The 16537-nt window shown below is 40.3% G+C and overlaps 1 protein-coding gene across 3 annotated transcripts in view; it reads right to left on the bottom strand.

Moving 5' to 3' along the window:
* The window catches only part of FLT1 (fms related receptor tyrosine kinase 1), a 116077-nt gene that overhangs the window by 79792 nt on the left and 19748 nt on the right, over nucleotides 1-16537 (bottom strand). For all 3 annotated transcript variants that reach the window (XM_075742083.1, XM_075742082.1, XM_075742084.1), the window contains exons 4-7: nucleotides 9570-9694; nucleotides 2955-3117; nucleotides 2731-2867; nucleotides 1042-1216 (exon numbers count right to left, since the gene is read on the bottom strand). In XM_075742083.1, coding sequence (XP_075598198.1) covers nucleotides 1042-1216; nucleotides 2731-2867; nucleotides 2955-3117; nucleotides 9570-9694 — 600 coding nt within the window. The remainder of the gene's footprint in view (nucleotides 1-1041; nucleotides 1217-2730; nucleotides 2868-2954; nucleotides 3118-9569; nucleotides 9695-16537) is intronic.

The following is a 16537-nucleotide window of genomic DNA, read 5'->3' as shown; positions in this document are numbered from 1 at the left end:
CATAGATGGAGCTGCTTATGTAAATAAGAGTTTACAGGCTAGCGTCAACAGTTCTAGCTTCTCTGAGTTTAATTTTAATCTAAAACTCAGTTTCTGATAGTTTCAGACTGTTCAAGAATATAAGAAGTTGCTATCATGATTCATCTTATGTTCCTAGTCCAAGGTTTAAACAGAGAGCATGGACTGAAATATTGTCTAAGAATACCATCATCTAGTGCTTAGCCCATACTTCCAGATGCGAGAGAAAAGATAGACCACTGAAAAGATAGAACAAATCAATATTCTGACCATGACTCATCTGTTGTAGAGGACACCTGCCAACCACTCGGTCATTAATACCAATGATGTTGCCAAGATCCTGGGTAGTCCTGATTGTAACAGGATGCCACAAAGAAGGTAGCTGCTTGTGGAGTCCCATTCCACCAAAGTCCTAATTCACATAAGCTTGAAACAACACAATGGATTTCCACATCCCACATGAAGCCCCGGCAGACCATAGGGAACTGGTTTAAAGCTCTGACTGTAAAACCACATTAATGAGTTGCATTATTTTGTGCTTCTTTCAGTTTTTGAATGGTCTAGCAGCTACCTGCTCCATGGAGAGTGAGTGTATTTATTTCTTCTTAATTTTTCATAGGAAACAATAAACAAGTACTACAGAAGAGGAAGTGGAATTCTTCTGTTTAAATTCAGCTTGTACCTTTTTTCCCCTTCTGCCCCCACCCCCCCAAACTACAGTTTAACTGATTGCTTCTGCCAGAACTGACTGAAGACAGGGTCATCATAGTACTTAGCAGACAAGAGTGATCAAACTGAACATTGACATGTCTTCTGCCAACAATACAAAACAGTCATGGAAGAAAAGGCACATATTGTCTCTGGTCTCCCTCCTTTTTCCACCAGTGATGAACATGCTAAAGTGATACATAAACAAATGCACAAATAAATAAATAAATTCACTTTCACTTTGTGTCAAGCTATCATATGACTGAACTTGGTACGTGAGCATTCAGTATTCTACAAATCTGCAATATTTCTTACCATAAACAATGACTGTTGTGTTAACAGCTTTAATTGATGGCCCGCTCTTCACGTGGCAGGTGTACTGGCCTTTATCAATATCACGCACTTTATCAACAACGAGGATACTGTAAAAAATATTGGCTTCTGTGTTCTTCTGGTCTATGCGTTGTGTTACAGAACCTCTCCTCCTTGCCTATAAAAGCAAAAATGAGCAAGAAAGAGTTAATCAAACCAATTTTCATTATTATTAAGATTTTTATTTTACTGTACTGCCACCATACCTTAATAAAAAAACCCAGATCCCTCTGTACAGCACAGACATGCAAAACATGTCTAATGTTTCCAGAGAGTGAACAATAAAAATTCAAAGTAACATTATATGGCAATTCATTCCTATCTTCACCAAAGTTGTAATAGCATCCACATCAGTTCTTTCCAGATGAAGATCATTCCTTCTGTATGACCTGCCATACCAACATGCCAAACTCCCCATTGTGTCTTCTCCAAGATTGCTCATAAAAATCCCTAGAGTCACTGGTATATAATTCGGTGTCTGGATTCAGTGTCCATAGGCAGCAGATGTAGAAGAGGGCATTAACACAAGAAGGGGAGAATTCTGGAAATGCTATAGATGGAAAAGGGACTAGATTTGGCAAGGGAATAACAGGGTGGAACTGAAGATAATGTGAGTCTGAGGAGTTATTTCCTGCAACTCCCCCTTAGCCTTTGGCCTCAAAGTTTATTTAACCCAGGACATCGTTGGTGTCTTATAAACACTGAGCACCCTTCAGTTACCATCCAAATAAAAACAAAGCAGAATTTCACAAGTGCGGTGCCCGGCTAGGGCTTGGTAAGACAGCAATGAGCAACATAATATATTTGGACCATTTCTTGTTGCTAAGTTGTTTATTTCTGAGGTGACAAAAATGCCAGGGAAAATGGCTACAGTATGCAAGAAATGATTGCACTGATCTCCCCTATATAATGTAATCATAATTTCAGCTTGTGATTAGGCACAATGAGTGACATAATGAATGATCTTGACTTGAATCACCAGCATAAATCAAACTGACATGAAAGGAATGGGAGTTGTAAACCTTAAACTAATGTCAAATTTCTTATCAGCTTTACACGGACTCCCTGGCAGTTATTCTGTAAGCGACAAATATTTATGAGGATGCTCCCAATGTGGGGGGAGGAGAAGCACATTCAAGATCATTCCTGTAGTTGTCAAAACAAGAGGACTGTTCATGTGACACTTAACAAATGAGATTTGGGCTAGTTAAATCAAAATATCTTTTCTAAACATGCTCGAGTCGGGTGCCTGACTGTCTGCCAGTGTTTGAAATGAATGTGTTGAGAAAGATAGCCTCACTGAAAACTCTTCTTGTCACCAGAGAGAGCCCCTGCCTGGGACTCGGTGATAAATTTCTACCATTTCTCCAGGTCAAAAAGAAGCTCCCAGGGATGAAACAATTCTAGCATTCGCTCGCAATTATGCAATATAACCAGAGTACATTGTGTAAACATGTTTACTTATTCAATTAAGCACCAGAAAGAAAAAAAGAAACCTTTAAAGACATGTCAGCAAGGGTCAAAATGATGGAATGTGAACCACGGCAAGCATTTCAAGGCAAAATTCCTCCTGGGATGCAGCACAATCTGTGGGAAACCCCCGGGTTCTATCATTTCAACCACAGCACTCACCTCTCCAGGGTAAGTCCACATCATCTGGACTCTGGTGTTCCAGGCTGCGGTGACAGTGCAGTTAATTGCCAGGCTGTCTCCTTTCAGCAACTTGACAAGACGCGGGGTGCTTAACTGAACATCAAAAATTGTGTTGGCTGCACGTGATGGAGAGAAAGAAAAGTGAATAGCGTCACCAGGGCAGAGTGCTTTCTGAAAGACGGGGAGCGGACAACGGTACTTACTTTCTCGGTGTGTTAGGTACTTTGTGCTATACTTGTGTCCACCCACAGTTGTCTCGCAGCTCAGGAGCCCTATGAATTTGTAGGTTGCCTTAGGTATTCTGAAGCCTTTCATGCTGTCCCAGATTATTGTCTTGCCATCAGGAATTAGGGTTTCTCGTGGAATCTGGAAGTGTCAAACACGCATCATAAAAACAACTCATCCTCGTGCCACTTTCTAATCAAAGCAGCCTAATAAAAAGGAATGGGGAAAACAAATCCTAAAAAAATGCCAATCAAAGTAGAAAGGATGACATTTAATTATGCAGATTTTTTCAAGCCACATTTTCAACACAAAATAGAGGAAAAATCTGGGTGAAGAATGTGAGTGTTTTATTTGTTTCCAAGATTTAATTATTTATAACAGGATATAATTTATGACACAATAGATTGACGCTACCATTAGCCTCAGTGCTTGGGCTGCTATTCTGTTGGCTCCTGGTTGGCAGCTAAAGTGCTCATTTTGGTGAACCTTTGCAATTAAGTATCTTGGTTTCACCACTGACACACAAATACACATTTTTCAATGGAGGTGACAAATGGACTTAATTTGCTGTCATTTGGTGGCTTTAACAAATTCTTGCCAGGATTCAATCTGATGTTTCTCACTTTTATGTTGTCTAAAGGGCTGGACTGTTAAAAAAAAAAAAAAAAAAAATTAAGGACATGAATGGCTGTTCCAAAGCTGACAGGTCACGGAGTACATGTCTCTAAGTCATTACATACAACATGAAGTGCAAACTTTAAAGTCACAAAGCTTCCTTGGGCACTTTTATTGGGAACTACTGATCATACCGAGTAAGGAAAGTCATACTGACTAGAGGTTTTGAAAGGCCATCTTGAAACATGTTTCCATAGAAAAAGTATCCAATACATTTTAAAAATTTGGTACTTCTAAGTCCCTCAGAAGTTGAGGACCCAACGATTAATTAGCGTAAAGCCATCAGGTGTTTTTAAACTTAAGGCCTGAAATCTAATACAGACTAAAATATTGCCATGTGGGATCAACTGCTCGCTTTATCAGCAGTACAAATTATATTTTACATTAGGATCCTTTGAGTTTTAAGCCCCATTTTAATAAGATGTCAAGAAAACCCTGAAAAGGCAAAGCATGACATAGGCATTGAAACTCACTAATACCTCTTTTTTTTCACATTATGTTTTTTGTTATGCCTTATTGATGGAATAAATGCCACCATTTGGATAACACAGAGATCAGCCATGACTACAAAGACTGGATTTGACTCTACTTTTATAAAGTAGAGTCTACTTTTATAAAGCCTACTTTTATGGCAAAAATAATGTATTTTTAAAGATGGCACATATCAGAGTTTGAGTAAATTAGTGCCCTAAGCAAAGACCTCTGGGTCAACTGAGCACCTCGCAGCCCATCACCTCTCATTGTGCACTCAGTCTTACAACGCCCCTTCATCTCTTTCTTCCCCTTTATTTGAGCAGAGGACTTGTATGCTGCCCAGCCCTGTCCTTCCTATGGCCAAAGCCAGCACGGGTGGCTGCCAGAGGCTGGGGGAAGCATGGCTGCCCGGCACCTTCCTGCATGGTACAGCTTCTCTCCAAAACATGGCACCCTCGACACGGCCTGCTCAGCGTACTTGAGATCACCTCCACTCATCTCATGCCATTTCCTCTGACAGAAATGCATGATGAATCAAATGAGCAATAATTACAGAGCACAAAATGCTGTGTTAGAATTCCTTATCTTTACAACAGCTGATAAGACACTATAATAAGCATGCAAATCATGGCGGAAGTGTGTGTTACACACACACGAGTAAAGCCCATTACATTACAGCCTGCTGGCTACCATTCAACAATATCTTGGACTTTAAGAGCTCTGTTGCCATTCCTGTTCTAAATAAAACAAATATTCAAGCTTCGGTTTGACTAGTTTATAGTTATGCTTTCAAGGGCTTCAACTGGATTTATCTTCTTGCTGCTTTGGTGGAAACCAAACTATTTCCGAGTGTATTCCTCTATAGGGTTTCATATATACTGTGACGAAAGAGTCAACTCAGAGCTTCAGAGTCTCCCTAGACTGACATTTCCCAGGGAATGCATTCACTTCACATTAATTAGTTAATTGATGGATTACTGAATTTGTATTAGCCTTACTCCAGGAATGGGAGGGTAACCAAAACACCCATGAAGTGTCCAGGTCTTGGAAATAAAGTCCTCATAAATATGATCCTGTTTTGCAACACCAGATTTTGTTGGTTGTCTGTATATCCCACAGGCTCATCTGCTCCAGAGGCAAATCTTTGCCTGTACAGTTTACTCATCTGACACCTCTCAAAACCAGCTAGAGCTACATCTTCTTGTGTATTTTTTTTCAGCTTTGAGACTAAAAAGCTGCACACAGTCACACAAGAAAGCATAAATTGACATTTTCAGTTTACTATATGGAGTACTTTAGAAAACTGAAGTCTCTGACTAGCGAAGACCACTGTAACACAACTGCTCTCTGGCTAAGTCAGGGAAACAAGATACTGCCACAAGTCCCTTTCAGAGGGTGGAAACACCAGGATTTTGTCACAGGAGGGACCAAGGGTGATGGCTGAGTGCCCACCCTCATGGTCCTTCATAGCTTTACTATCTCTCCTTCCTTGCTTCAGTTTCTTACCCAGCTGTCCTCCACGCTGTTCTCCTTTGCCACCCCACTGGTTCAGATGACCAGTTTCCCAGTCTCAGAGAAGCACAATTGCTTTGTTCTGCCCTAAATCAGCTTCCAGGCCACCACCTACAGACATGGCATCATCGCCATGATGATCACTGCATGGATGGTACAGGACAGAGGATCCCAGAATCACATGATAATTTAGGTGGAAAGGGACCTCTAGAGGCCACCTGGTCCATCCTCCAAGCAGAGCAGGGCCAATGTAGTTCAGGGCCTTGTCAAAAACTTGGCCATTTAGTCATCACAGAGCGAAGTAGAAAAACTGAAGAAACACAGTGCTGGAACAGTGAGATTTCCACTGAAGCAGCAGAGCGTAAATCCAGCTAACATAATGGCTTACAGATGGGTACCAGCAGATAGTCAGAGGCATTCAAAGAATCAATTTGTTGCGACAGCTGCAGTAAACATGGAATTTACTGTCTACATACTTATCTGCATGAACCACATCACTGTGGCTCCCAGTGCAGTCTTGGCCTTTTACCTTCTTGGCACTTTGTTTCAAACTAGACTTCAGTTTCTTTTGGTATAGGCAGTGCCTCCTTCTTTGCTCAGCATCAACCACTGAACCTTTTTGGTACCTGGTGGCATTAACTCAGTACTACCACAAGGTTTTGGGTATATACATACGGTCAAGAGTACATAGTCCAGTTGTGGTTCCCCATGTCTCTTGTATTGGAAAGAGCCAGCTGAGAGCATAGCAAAAATGTACATTAGAGTTTTAAATGCTTGTTTTTTCTTTCAATGTTTCCCCTTCCATCAATTTGGGAAGGATGAGGTGGCATTATTAAGAATTCAGACTGTCCATGTGTGTGACTCTCACCATCCTTAGGTTTTTTTCCTCTTTTTAGTCCTTATACTGAAGTTTATTTACCTCTATTCCTGTGAATGTCATTGTCGATTTATGACAGAGAATTCAAAAGGAGAGTAAATGGAAGGATCAAACCATTGTACCAAAAGGAGATACTTTGTTTAGCATGGTAGGAGCAAATGAAGAGACAAGACAAATGCACACCCTAGTTGCAATAAGGTTTATCTTATTTTAGGGATCTTAAATGAGGCTGCCAGAATCATATTGGTAGCAATGATGGTTTCAGAGGCTGTGGATATCTGTCTATTAAGCATTAGATCAAAACTAGCAACTGATCTCACAGGTCTTCATATGATGATGAAGAGAAAGGGCCATCAGTTGTTGCAGATGTAGGTTATAACAGGACATGAAGGCTGGATTTGAAATAGAAGTGAAATGCTCCATCCTCATGTCCCTATCCCTGTTTTATTAGCTTTACAATTTTTAAGACTCCCCCTATGTTGTATATGATTGCAATGCTATAAAATACAATTTGTACAGATGTTCAGCCTGGAAGTTAGAGCAACACAGTTTCTCAAAAGGGTTGAGTAAGGTAAAGATGCAGTTTCAGTAAAACAACAACAAAAAAAATCATTTGTAGTGTTGAAGATGGACAATAAACCTTCCCCACATTGATCCACTAAAACTAAGAAGTAGCACTGCACAGGAACAAAATGCTGGAGGTGGTACTCATGCAACTGTCCTTCCCGAAGAGAGAGATTACCAAAAAAATATTCCATATTTTGACTTTCTGGCAATATAGAATGCAGAATCTAATGACTAATGCTGGGATTTTCTTTCCAGCTCCAGAGGACTGCATTATGGGGACACTGACTTCTTCCTTTATTGCTAAATGGAAAACACAGAATAGCTTTTGCCAGCTCTCCAGAAGTAGTTTGCCTGCAGCTGTGAAACGCATTCAACACATCTCTTAATTGCTATGTGAGCAAAAACTTGCTGGAATCTTCATACACGGGTGTCGCAGATGATAAATAAAGTAAGATATGATGTAATGCATTGTAGCTTACATACTTCAGGAAATTCTGGGATGAATTAGGGAACACATTTATTTTTCCTGGAATGCAAAACATGTAAGCAACCAATCTTTTCTTTCAAGACTTGGCTCCACCTCCTCTTTCTCCTTCCCAGAATATTACATCTGGTTTTGATGGTGTAAAGATGCATCTTACACCACAACCCCAACGTAAAGGCAAGTTGCTATGAAAAAAGAGACTATATATGTCTCAATCTTCTCCAAATAAGGAAAAAAATTATATTGTTTAATTCCTGACAGGAATTTTCTCAGTTAGGAATTTAATATGTTGAGATTTCAGATGCAAAAATACAGTGCCCAAATAAGTTACCACTTTACAACATCCACCCTATGGAAAGCCAAGCCTCATCTACTCTTCGTTCTATAGCCACAGAATCTTGTGCATCATCCAAACTTGGTGCTCTTCTTGCAGGAGAAGAGTGTGTGTGCACATGTGCATGTGTGCATGTACACACATACACATATGGTAACAACTAGGGCAGACAGCACTGTCTTTTCTCTGCATTTCACTCTCTCTCATGTGATTTAACAGGTGGAAACCAAGAGGCAAAAATCAGTATCTATATTAGCAAAGCAGCACTAGATAGAATTTGTAAACCTCTAGGTCAAGTTAAAACACAGGATCAAATCTGTGGCTGGTGTAAAACTCTATAGTCAAAGAGGAATCAAAGACTTGTGTTGATCTAGATAAGCATCTTATGGTTGTATTGTTTGGCAATTGCATGATCAGAGGGCTGGAGCACCTCTCCTATGAGGACAGGCTGAGAGAGTTCGGATTGTTCAGCCTGGAGAAGAGAAGGCTCTGGGAAGGCCTTGTAGCAACCTTCCAGTACCTGAAGGGGCCTACAGGAAAGATGGAGAGGGACTGTTTACAAGGGCATGGAGTGATAGGACAAGGGGTAATGGGTTTAAGCTGAAGGAGGGTCGATTTAGATTAGATGTTAGAAAGAAATTCTTCACTGTGAGGGTGGTGAGGCACTGGAACAGGTTGCCCAGAGAAGCTGTGGATGCCCCCTCCCTGGAAGTGTTCAAGCCCAAGTTGGATGAGGCTTTGGGCAACCTGGTCTAGTGGAGGGTGTCTCTGCCCATGGCAGGGGGGGTGGAACTAGATAGTCTTTGAGGTCCCTTCCAACCCAAACCATTCTATGATTCTATGTTATTCTGTAAACATTTTCCTTGTAACAATGATGAACATTTATGCCACTAGGAACAGAACTCCCTTTATTTAGAAACAAAACATCACTGGCATCTCCACCTAATTTTTAAGCCAAACAAAGGAACTTTAAGAAGCACCATTCTCTGTCTTGATACCAAGCACTTTACTACAGACATGTAGGTCAGTTAGCTGTCCATGCAGCTCTCAAGAAAACTAGGAAAGAAATGGTTTCCCCAAAACATGAAGAACATCTACTAGATTTTCTAAAACTGCCCCCACTGTCTCAAACTCTGCACAACTTTCCCTACAAGAAGCCATCCCCTGTCTGATGATAAGTGCACTCATATGGAAAAGGAAGCAGTAAAGTCATGGGTGGGAGTGGGGTAGGGCAAAGGCTTGCAGAGATCCTGGTACAGCCCCAACCAGTCTCCAGGGACCACACTCACCGGCTGTTCCAGAGGACAGAAGAGGAAAGAGGAGGAAGGGCAGGGAAAGAGGCGGAAGGAAATCTCTTCTCCTAACAAGAAATTTCTTCCTGGGCTTAAGAAACATTTGTCAGTGAAGATTTAATACAATGATGTGCAAAGTTTAAGTTTCTTCAGAAAATTCCCATGTAGAGTAAGAAAGAGATTTGATGAAGTCCTTCTGTGAGATATGAGACGAAGCTTCCAGGGTTAAAATATTTCTAAACACACTGACACCCAGAAACCTTGTTTAAGAAATACTAACTTGTTGAAATATTTCAAAAGCGTTACAATAGTTGTAAACAAGCAAAAAAAACCCCATCATCCACAATAACACTTTCAAAGCATGTTGGATTGAGGTACCTTTTTTAAAGTAACAGCAATGTTTGGTGCTGTAACTCTGCATGGTATGATCATTTCTCTTCCCACAGTCATGTGTATTATTTTAGGTATATCACTGTGCATCTCTACAAATGGATTGCCTGTATCTGCAAGAGAAGAAAAAGAAAAGGTTAATATCTGAAATCTTAAGACAGTGTATGGAAACTGTAACGGTACATACAGCCTTGAAAGAACAGACTAACCCTGTCCCTAACAAAAGCTAGACAAAGTCCTCAAATCAATCTTCTGTTTACTTTTATCTAAACAAGTTCAGCAAAATATTATTAAATATTTGAAAATATATTTATTACTCAATTATCAATAGCAGAACTTTGGTATTCCCTTTAAAATCCAGGACAGTTAAAATAATACATTTTTCACATTATAGCATCATCTCTACTGCTGAGATATGTGTTTCTTATTTCAGGGCATTTCTATTTTATTATCACCAGGAGAAGTACTTATATGGCAAGTGAGCTGAAATTCACTTATGAGGAAACTCCTACACAGGACATGTTCCTGCTCTCTGCAAGGACATGGATGGGAAACACTCAAGTTGACTTCACCATGAGAAAGAATCTACTGTGATTATCCAGCCACATTTTCAACTCTGAGAATACGGACTAGCGAGAGTTAATTATTCTCCTCCTTCCCACTGTCACAATACCTATATGTCTCTTTTGTAAGTGACAAGGTAAATGAAAATGCCAGGAAAACATTCATTCCGTTCAACTCAATAACTAAAGCTTGGCAGAGTAATTTACCGTCCCTTGAACAATCCCTTTAACAAAGGGCATTGTCATAAATAGCTTGCGCTGGGAACAGGGAACATTGCTGCTGCTATTGTTTGGGCCACTTAACAAAGAGGGGCTCAAGCCACAGGCTCTGGCTCCAAATCTTCTTTGCAGGTGTTCAGATCTGAAGGTTCAGTTTGACTCCCAGTGCAGATAGACTACCTCAAAATTCACATAAGGTTTGGCTTTTAACTCTTAAAAAAGTGGAACATTCAGATCTTAATTCCATGCTTATCTACTGCTCCAACGTTTTTTCAGGCAAATCCTATTATTTTTCACTCAGTCAAAAATCTTGCAAATAACAATGGAAATCTTTCTTGGAAAATCAGTTAGATTAGTAAAGCTAATAGGAACTGACCCTTTATAAAACCTTAAATTGCAGTACTTTAGTAAAGTGTTCTGGTCCCAGACTTCTGCATGTTGACCTACGTTTACTCAAGTAGTTCTTCAAATGCATTACTTCTGCTTCTCTTTCAAAAGTATGATCTGCACTTCCCAGTGTCATAAAACTGTTCTGCCCTTAGGATCTTCTTTTCTTATATGCAATAATATTTTTGTTTAAGACCTCAATCAGGAAGAGAAGCAAATTCTTCTCCAATTTATACTGGGGAAAATTCTAAGGTAGAGTATCTCTTTGTATGTATGTACCCCAGGATATGGAAAAAGTTTTCCTAAAAAGGTTTAATGAAACTGTTAAACAAACTTTCTGAAATGAAAGACTGACACAATGCTTTATTTAATAATAGGTGTTAAATGTCCACCAAGATCGCAAAAGGAACTTATGAGTAATAGAGGATGCGTATGTAATAAAAAATACCCTAAGGACTTGTTAGGCTGACGTTTCCTCTGCAATACAAGTCAAGGAAAAACCAAGAATGAACCTGTTTGTAGCACAGTGAAAAGAACCTTTTTTGTTTTTCAGGGGCTGCAGCCACAGAAGAGGTCACCTGCCCCTTAACATCACCAGACAAACGGATTTACTATTCCCCAAAGACTCGTTCGTCTTTGTCACAAAATTAAGAGCTCCTGCCCAAAACCAGCAAGCTTTGCAAAGTAGTTTCCTGTATCATAATCTCCAGATCATTACAAGTGTGAGGAAGAGCTGTTCTGGGGACTACCGGTGCTGTCTGCAGACACAGTGTCACCACTGACCGATGCCAATATCGAGGCAGTGGGGGCTGTGAGGCTCAGGCTTCGCAGGATTTCTGCCCATCCAAAGGCAGGGACAGGAAACGAGCACAAAACACCACACTTGGCTTTTTTTTTTTTTTTTTTTTTAACTTCTTCAATGGAAATGCACATTCGCGCCTGGAGAAATCAATGAAGTGTTCTATAAAAGTCAACCGAACGCCTTGGCTGCTCTTGGTAGGCTTTAAAGCTCAGTGACAGCCATTCTTGGTACGCTCCCTGCAGTGGTACGCCAAGGCGTCTCCGTGCCCCCGCTATTCGCGTGCAGAGCTCCCATTGACATCACCGGGGACTTCCGCCATGGGCCGGAGGGCAATTGATGGCCCCAAGTGCTCCAAATGTCTTCCTGCTTTTGATTAAAAGAAATATGCACCATGTTTCCTAGCACAGTTTTGTTTTCATAATGAGTGTGGAGGCTTTTCCTGATTGCCTTTGATTTTATTCTCCTTCCGTCTTAATGGCCATAAGGGATACTCTTGGTGCTTCAAGACCAGAATCTGGTCTAGACTCTACCAGGCTCTATCAGGCAAAGCCAAGCCCACAGCAGCACCAGGACAGGTTATGCCACATTGTCAGGTTATGCCAACGACATGGAATCCTTCCGTCCCCCAAATAATAGCACTCCTTGCTTCTTTTTTCCCTCTTTCCCTCCCACCATAGCCCTTGCTATTGCCAGTGGCTTCTACTACATTTTCTCCCAATTCCTTCCTGAAGAGAAGTAAATGCCATCCTTCTCTGAACAGCTGGCTGGCAGCACATCTGGGATGACCTAACCTCCCATCAGCAGTCTTCTGGGCCAGCTTCACTCACTTTTATGTTCAGAAAGTTCTAGACATAAAAGGAATATCATAGATGGATGTCAAGACAGGTCAAAGTTACACATTCAGCTCCATCGGGATTTGGAATGGAAGATCTAAGAGAGTTGACCTTGTTTTTTGGATTTTTGCCTTCCCCCCGCCCCCCTTCAGAGCTGCCTGCAAGCGTAGCAAAATGAAAGATGGACAGCCAGAATATTCACATATGCTAAAGGTTACTTTAAGAGTCAGTTTAGTGTATTTTTAAATTGTGACCAGAATTAATGACTGTGTCCTTACAATATCTCTTGGTTATAATCAACACGAAACCACAAAGAGCATTCATGAAATCACAAAATCCATGAAGGTCACTTGCTATATTGTTAAAGAACATAAATAGCAGCTTTCTATTAAGCTGGTTGGCAGCCAGATACAAACTTGATAAGAGACTTAACACAAGCAATATTATGTCTGGTATCAATAACCTGTCTAGGCTATTTATGGGGTTTGCACAAACAACTGAATTAGCCAACACTGAAATGCCAAAATCAGAAGCGATGGATTTATTGCCACAAACTTCAGCTACTGTTCTTGGATTTGTTTTGTTTTTAATAATCTGAGCTATGTAAGTTAGGGTACCTACACGTACATTTGCAAGAAGAAAAGTCTGCAGGAAAGTCTGAGCTCCTTGAAATCTCTGAAACTTTGTCCTCTGAAGTTCTTCCAAAATACTTACACTTGGCTCATCATTAGTATTCTTTTCAGGCTAAAAGACCCAAAACAGTTTCCTCACATTCATATAACACTCTTTTCCCTCATCCACATCAAGAGGACGAAAGTCTTTACTAAAGTATAGACATGCAAGTTTCATTAAAATTAATGAGTGAATTGCCAAATTCCCCTTTCCATTGTAGGGATTCACCCTAACTAACTTTATTTATCCTGGCTAAATTAGTAGGGCTGTTCAGAAGTAATTCCAGGAGAACCTTGCACACCAAGAGTGGTTCTCATCTCACTTACACATCTAAAATATAGACATTTCTCACTGAGCTAAGTGTCCAAACTGTTAGTGTTGTCACTGGGGAGAAAGGAGGAATTCTACCATGGGACTCATCCAACCTGGTTTAGACATCTGAATTACGATGAGATGAATCATGCCCTAGGAAGGCACCTATTCAACTTGCTCGCATGTAAGTATCTATGTTCCTTAAGAAAAAAAAAATCCCATTTTGTACATCTGGAAGCATAGCACTTATCTGAAAGAAGGGCTTTTCTACTCTTGCCTCTTCTTAGCCTGTAAAATAGTACTTTTCAAATTCAAACTATTTCTAAACCTTGAAGGAAGACTTGAGATATAAATTAATAATAACAGAAGTCCAGGGGAAAAAAAAAATAAAAAGGAGGGGAATACTTTATATCTGGAACACATTCAGACACAAAGCATTGCTAGCATAAATCTACAGTGATTTTTAGTCTGTTTGTTTGTTTTCCTTTGGGGCTAGTTATACTATGCTATCATCAACGTAGACAAATAAAACACCATTAAAACTCTTAAGGAAAAATATACTCACCCACACTAGAAATCCACACTAGAGCATTTACTATGTTCAGAAAGCAATCTCTAGAAAGGCTAATGGACATTAGGAACATTTTTACAGATGTATCCATCCCTCATGATGGTTCGTCTTGGAAATGTATTTCTGTTTCAGTAGGAGCTATAAGACTTGGTGAGGAAGAAGGACCTTGAAGGGCTTAGTGCATGGCCTTTGACGCTGCCAAGGTGTCCACGCACACTCCACTCACAGTGCGCTATAATGGGAAGTCCATGTACACGCAATGACAAAAGCACGGCAATTGTAGGTGATTGACGTCAGCAAGTCCTAGAGGGCTCTGTTTTGTAACAGGAACCTCATTAGGCACTAAAAATGTGTTCACATACTTGATACAGCTGTAGCATAGTTTAATTTCAACTAGTTTCCTTTTCATAACAGAAGTGCTATCGTATTATTGACTCTGACAGTGTAAACCAAAACCATACTGCTCATACGTTAAAACTGTGCCAAAAGCAAAGACAGAAAAAAGGCACAGGGGAGGAAGAGTTTGCCAGGCCTCAGCAGGTTCTTCTGTCAGTACATTATATCTGAATAAAAAGAAAAAGGAAATATACTAAGAAAAGCTCCCTTTCTGTTAACTTTCAGGGTGTTTTGTCTTACTGCTTTTTTCACGTGTTGAATTATTCTGACTTTGATGCTTCTGATCTTAAGACATCCTTTCGGGAACTCTTTTGATGCCCTCCCTGTTCTGCAACATAGTACCTTTGGGGTTACAGAAGTCAATACATTCAAGCTAAATGTTAAATCTATGTCAGTTCTGGGGCTGGATCCAGCTATCTGTCAACAAGTGGACCTCCCAGGGAGATGCCGTACACTCAGCTCTTGCAGAATACAACTCTAGAGTTTGAAAATACACTCAAACCTCCAGAGGTTTTGGCACTTCAAAGGCTTACATTTTGAATGATTCACTAATGCTGAAGCCTTTCATTTTGGACTGTCCAACCTGAGACAACTCCCAAGCCCAATATCCAAAACTACTGGACATGTTTGACATTCCATGTATTGGTGAGTACAAGTACAAGTACTCTCAGGACTTGTAACTTAATTACCCAGCTCTAATTTGTCTCATCTGACTTCAACTATCTCAAAGCAAGACATCTATTCTAAGCTTGTTCTCCAGATTCCTTGTAAAGTCAATGATGAGAAATACATACCAGAAGATCCTTTTTTCTCTCTGTTAAGTGCAGAAAGAGAATAGACAACTGACTCAGCCTAGAGGTCTGATTTTAAAACAGAATATTTTGAATGGTGCTTGATTGAAGTACCAGTACGTGTCTCATTTTGCAAGGAAAAGTATGCAGTCGGAAGACATGCACAGCAGGAGTGTGAGGAGAGAGAAGGAGAGGGAGAACATTGATTAAGAAATGGGCTAATACCCTAAAGCCAAGTACAACTTTGCTTAGAGAAGAATTCTCTGTCGCAGTAGAATTAAGACACTAGTTTTGCATATTAATAGCTGAAAGCTGTCTTCATCACAGGCAGTAACAGCACTTCAACTTGATTCAAGTTTGTTTAAATTCTTGCAAAAATCTGACCTTGCTATATCAATGTAATTTAACTTAATGTTTTTCCTCTGTCATACCATGGGAACAATCGATCAAAGGCAAGAGATGATGAGAGTAGAGAATGAAGAGAACTGCACATTTTTGAAGAAAGTGAACGAGCTCCAGCAACTAGAAAAGAGTGTCTTGGAGATACCAGAACAAAGGCAGGCAGAAAGAAAAGCCTTTAGCACTGCCCCCAGGGAAATCTACATAGGTTTCAAAACAGCCTGCTGATAATTTGGTGTTTCTTAAATGTCTTTATTCCATAATTATCGCTTTTCAGGCAGAAAATTCCCCATGCCTCACTCCAATGTACGCTGTAAATGTTCATTACAAATCTTTCCATCTTACTACTAGGCTGCAGTTGCGTAACAAAACAAAGATCAGAGTAGCTTTTGGTCCGAGACAGTGGAGAAATTGGCAAAGAGTCTTTGCTTCATTTCAGATTTTTTCCCATGGCTTGTGGTGGAAGTCAGGCCATCAGTTTTCTTAGAGCAAAGTCCAAGGCTCTTAAGAGAATTCATTTCCCTTGCTTGATGTCTCAATTCCTGAGCTGTGTGTGGTCAAGAGTTGCTGCGGCGCACACTGCACACTCACTCCCCTGTGCAACTCAGTAGTGACCTCTCCAGCTGAAAGAAGGGTGGTGTCAGCACTAGCTCCTCAAAGAAATGTCACCAGCCTGCCTGTTCTTGATCCCCCAAACAGAGGGCTTCAGAAACGCTTCAAGTCATCCTGGAGCACGTGGGACGTGCAGTCTCCTTCTCATCGTCTTGCATGTTGTTTTTGTCTATAGAAGCTCATCTCCTTCCACACCATTACTGAACCAAAGGACTTACTGGGTTTATTGGGGATTTTTTTTTTTAAATCCAGTTCATATTCAGTATCACTCTAATTACGGAAATGAATAACATTTTTAAAACAATAAGTGATGACTTCCTGTACAAACAATATCAACTTTCCTGATTCGGAATCTGTGTTTGTAAATAGCAACTATTTGTTCTCATCTACAGCATGCTA

Source organism: Balearica regulorum, chromosome 1, assembly GCF_011004875.1.
Source record: "Balearica regulorum gibbericeps isolate bBalReg1 chromosome 1, bBalReg1.pri, whole genome shotgun sequence".
In the NCBI taxonomy this organism is placed as follows: domain Eukaryota; kingdom Metazoa; phylum Chordata; class Aves; order Gruiformes; family Gruidae; genus Balearica; species Balearica regulorum.
This window is presented reverse-complemented; position numbering and strand designations above follow the sequence as displayed.